Raw genomic sequence first — 5,000 nt, forward strand, 5'->3', positions numbered from 1 at the left:
GGATTACCTCATCGAGGCCATGCTGTTTTGATGGTATACAAGACAGTGTTACATTGTTTCCTTCTCTCTCTCTCTCTCTCTCTCTCTCTCTCTCTCTCTCTCTCTCTCTCTCTCCACCATAGCTGTGACAGTTGGCTTAAGACTTCGTATACCTAAATCGGTGTCTGCTAGCTGAGTGTATTACCGACAATTCCAAGAGAGAGAGAGAGAGAGAGAGAGAGAGAGAGAGAGAGAGAGAGAGAGAGAGAGAGAGAGAGAATTACAAAGATTTTGGATGTCTCAAAGACATTTCAGTCCATCAGGGGAGACTCCATTTGCTCTTTGGTAGAGGGATTTACTTTATGCATTTAGAGAGTTCTTATGATCTTGTCTAACTTTTTCTTGAACTCGTTCACCGTTTCACTGTTTACTACATCCACTGGAAGTCTATTCCAAGCATTTGCTATTTTCTATGTAAAACAAAATTGCCATATTGAGCGGTGTTGTATCTTTTCCATTACAGCTTGTATCCGTTACCGCTAGACTGATTTGTGCTAAACGGGAATAGATTGTTGTATTCTACACTTGTTTTTCCTTTAAGCATTTTGAATGCCTCTATAAACTGTCACCTTATTCATCGAGTTCCATCCTCCGTCTATATCCAAATTGCCTTTTTGTTGAAACTAGTTTGGTGGCCCTAGCTTGTACTGCTACCAGTCTATTTATATCCATCTGAATATTTGGAGCCCAGAATTGGACTCCATATTGTAGATGGGGTCTTACTAGTGATGTGTACATCTGTAATACAGTGTCTTTGTTTCTGTATTTGAATTTTCTCGTTATGTAACCTATTATTTTTGTACTTTATTTTTCAGCTTTGGTGACCTTCAAACCCACTGAGTAATCTGAACGTGATTACTATAACCTATGTGCATGACTTTGCATTTCCCACAGTTGAAAGGCATTTGCCATTTTTTGGAACATTCTCCTAGCTTCATTAGATCCTCTCTTAAGGCTCCTACGACTTCTGAGTTTGCAACATTTATGCCTAGTTTAGTATCGTAGGCCATTTTGGCTATTCTATTAGTTAATCCTAATCTATGTCGTTCATGTAGATTAGAAATAGCAATGGGTCAAGGAGGGATCCTTGGAGTATTCCGGTTGTAACAATGGCCCACTCTGAAGCCTCTCCATTGATTACAGCTCTGTTTTCTGTTTGTTAGCCAATCTTCGATCCATTCAGCTGGATCTTCAGTAATGCCTAGTGCTCTAATTTTGACCATTAATTATCTATGAGGAACTGAGTCAAAAGCTTTTTGAAAGTCTCGTTATCCCTTTTTCTAGTTCTATAATATCTCTTTTATGAACATCATCTGGAACTGATGTCTTAGACTTACTGAGTACTTTTATTTTATTTTTGACAGAGGGGGCTTAACTAAACGAAGAGAGAGAGAGAGAGAGAGAGAGAGAGAGAGAGAGAGGAGAGAGAGAGAGAGAGAGAGAACAAACCATAAAAACAATACTGACATCCTAAAAGGAAGGAATGAAAGCCAAAACGTCCATCAAAACAAGACAGCATTATTATTCCTTTGGCCTAATGCAATCAATCGGCAAATCTCCGTGACCTGGGAAAAGGAACCTCCAGGTCACTTGATGAAAATCCGACATTGCTGACCTTGAACTTTGTGATGGATTTCCGTAATCCCGTCAAGAGAAGAAGATGAGATTTTAGGATTTGGGATTTACGGTGGCGTGGTGCATGGCTGATTTCCTTGGATGCGATGACGTCACGTTATCGGGGGTCATATGGCCGGATGTGACGTTCATCTCAACAAAAATGCATTAAGAGATGGTTAAAATATTTCTATTGAGACATATTTCACTCAAAGTGATTCAAACTATTCATATATTTCATCTTCATCATCATAATCAGCCATTACTAGTCCAATGCATAAAAAAGGCCTCAGAAATGTCCTTCCACTTGTATGTGTACAGTATATATATATATATATATATATATATATATATATATATATATATATAAGTGTGTGTATATATATGTGTGTATACAGTATATATATATATATATATATATATATATATATACACATCAACAACAACAATAACAACAACAAATGCAGCCATTTCTAGACCACTGCAGGTCAAAGGCCTCAGAGATGTCAATTCATGTCTGAGGCTTGGCTAGTTTTCACCAAAACGCTGGCCATTGCGGATTGGTGATGGCGAGAGATTTTCGACTGATCGGTCACAGCAACCATCCTTGCATAGGTGGCCATTACTAGTGCAATTTTGCTGATCATGGCGACATCACAATGAAATTTTCATTATTAGCAGTAATAGCATTATTATTATTATTATTATTATTATTATTATTACCTCCGAAGCTAAACCCTAGTTGGAAACGCAGAATGTTATAAGCGGCTCCAACAAGGAGAATAGCCCAGTGGGGAAAGGAAGCAAGAAAAATAAGATATTTTAAGAACAGTAACAACATTTAAATAAATATTCCCTTAATAAACTATGAAAACTTTAGTAAAACAAGAGGAAGAGAAATAAGGCAGAATAGTATACTCTCGAGTATAACCTCAAGCAGGAGAACTCCAACTATGTCATTATTAATATAATAATATTTAAAATTGAATAATTTTCTTCAAAGAACCCAATGAACAACAGCCTCGTGTTACAAACTTCATATGGAAATATAAATACCAAATATATGATTAAAAAAACAATCTGAAAATCTCCTCCACGTAATAAAATAAGCTGATTATTTCGTGGCTCCAAAAAAAGCCACGAATCCTTAATCTTCTCTAATCGGGTTCATAAACACAGATGGGTTTCCGGATTACTATTTTGGATTTGACCGTAAAAAACTCGCATTTCTCGATATCTAGTTAAATCTGTTCATGAATATATTAATGTCATTGGACGTTCTGAATCTAGAAATAATTGGATCTAGATACAGAGGAGCATCGTTGCTCGGGTCTCATAATAATAATAATGATAATAATAATAATAATAATAATAATAATAATAATAATAATAATAATAATAATAATCTCAGATATATAACCCAAAGCAGTTGTCTAAAAAAATTATATATATATATATATATATATATATATATATATATATACATATATATATATATATATATATATATATATATACTCCTACGCCTATTGATGTAAGGGGCCTCGGTTAGATTTCGCCTAGTAGTCTCTTATTTTGAGGTTTTAAATCAATCCTTCTCCATTTATCCTCGCCTACTTCACGCTTCATTGTCCTCAGCCATGTAGGCCTGGATCCTCCAACTCTTCTAGTGCCTATACTCAACGGAAGAGGGAGTAGTCATATTCTGGTGAAAGGAAGTACCCTGAGAGGGGCGTTCGGAAACCACATTCTCCCACAAATTGTTGAACCAGGTGATTGTAGTTAGGAAAGGAAGGGGGGAGGGGGATAGGAGGATTGAATTTGTGTGTGCAAATCTATCTAAATATTTATGCGTAATTTATGATGGCTCGGGTACACTTATAATAATAATAATAATAATAATAATAATAATAATAATAATAATAATAATAATAATAATAATAACAAATCAATGAATATATAATAATAATAATAATAATAATAATAATAATAATAATAATAATAATAATAATAATAATATGAAAAGTTTGATTGGACGTTAATTTCACTTTCAACTGACCTAAAAATTATTTGCTTTTCGTGTTGCAAATCAAGTCAAAATGATATCTGGATGTTATCTTTTTATCTTATTAAAAATGCTTTCGGACCTTCGGCTATTGCAGGATTTGGAAAATTTTTATATATTCTTGACAATGATATCTTACCAGCACGGGCTCTTGCTCCTCAACAGCTTATCTGAGGGATAAATGTGGTACAATTTATTGGTCTAGTGGAAATCCTTGAAGAGTTGATGAAGGCTCTAGAAAATATTCATTTAAATTATCTATCTTAAAAGGCCAGAAATAGGCTTTTGCGACATCAAACAGATGGACATGGCGGGGGGGGGGGGGATATCTTCTAATCCCCGCTGGCAGGATTAGACCAAAATATGCTGACAATGCAAATAATAGCGATTTCGTTTCATTCGTTTCTTAATCCCCCATATCGGCACTGCAGGGGCGATTTGCGGCAACTCCAGCCGGTGTTGCCATACATAGAGTTGCGGATTATCGTTCCCATTGATCATACAAATCCCCTATTCACAATAACGGATGTGAAGAACGTGTTGGACAGCAACACTCGAGTCTCAAGTCTCCGTCTCTGGAGAAAAGACTCAGGGCTGAGAGTATACTTGAAGAATGAGCTTTAAGTAGATTCAAAGAATGAATCGCAAAGCTCCAGAAATGAACAAGGAAAGTATGAATCCGGTTATTTTGGACTGACATTTACTCTCTCAGAATAAAGGCAGCTTGTAAGGCTCTATACTACTACTACTACTGCTGCTGCTGCTGCTGCTGCTGCTGCTGCTATCATTATCATAACTGCTACCAATGCTACCACCATATCAATATCATTACTATTTGTTACAATTATTATATATTGTCACTCAGCTAGGGGAAGTTTAAAATTGAAAAATTATTATTATTATTATTATTATTATTATTATTATTATTATTATTAGTAGTAGTAGTAGTAGTAGTAGTAGTAGTAGTAGTGGCCCATCAAAATTGACGGCTAAATATTTAAATAAATATGCATGCACACACCCCGCTCTTACCGGGATATGACTTCTCCGTCTCCCCCTCTCTGAGAGTGATCGGAAAGAAATATATAGCCAGACACTTGCACTTTAATATACAAAGGAGATTATTATTATTATTAGTATTATTATTATTATTATTATTATTATTATTATTATTATTATTATTATTATTACCACTAACCTAATTACCATAAGTTTGTTTAGCAAAATGTGTCAAGTTCTGAGAAACTCTTGTTTAAAGGTCTCTCATAAATAGCAGAGGCAA

General features: G+C 35.1%; 1 protein-coding gene across 1 annotated transcript in view; it reads left to right on the plus strand.

The window, feature by feature from the left end:
• LOC137656289 (uncharacterized) overlaps positions 1 to 5,000 on the plus strand; it is a 61,892-nt gene that overhangs the window by 53,261 nt on the left and 3,631 nt on the right. Inside the window, exon 2 of the mRNA XM_068390461.1 lies at positions 3,292 to 3,425. Coding sequence (XP_068246562.1) covers positions 3,292 to 3,425 — 134 coding nt within the window. The remainder of the gene's footprint in view (positions 1 to 3,291; positions 3,426 to 5,000) is intronic.

Source organism: Palaemon carinicauda, chromosome 17 (genome assembly GCF_036898095.1).
Source record: "Palaemon carinicauda isolate YSFRI2023 chromosome 17, ASM3689809v2, whole genome shotgun sequence".
NCBI lineage: Eukaryota > Metazoa > Arthropoda > Malacostraca > Decapoda > Palaemonidae > Palaemon > Palaemon carinicauda.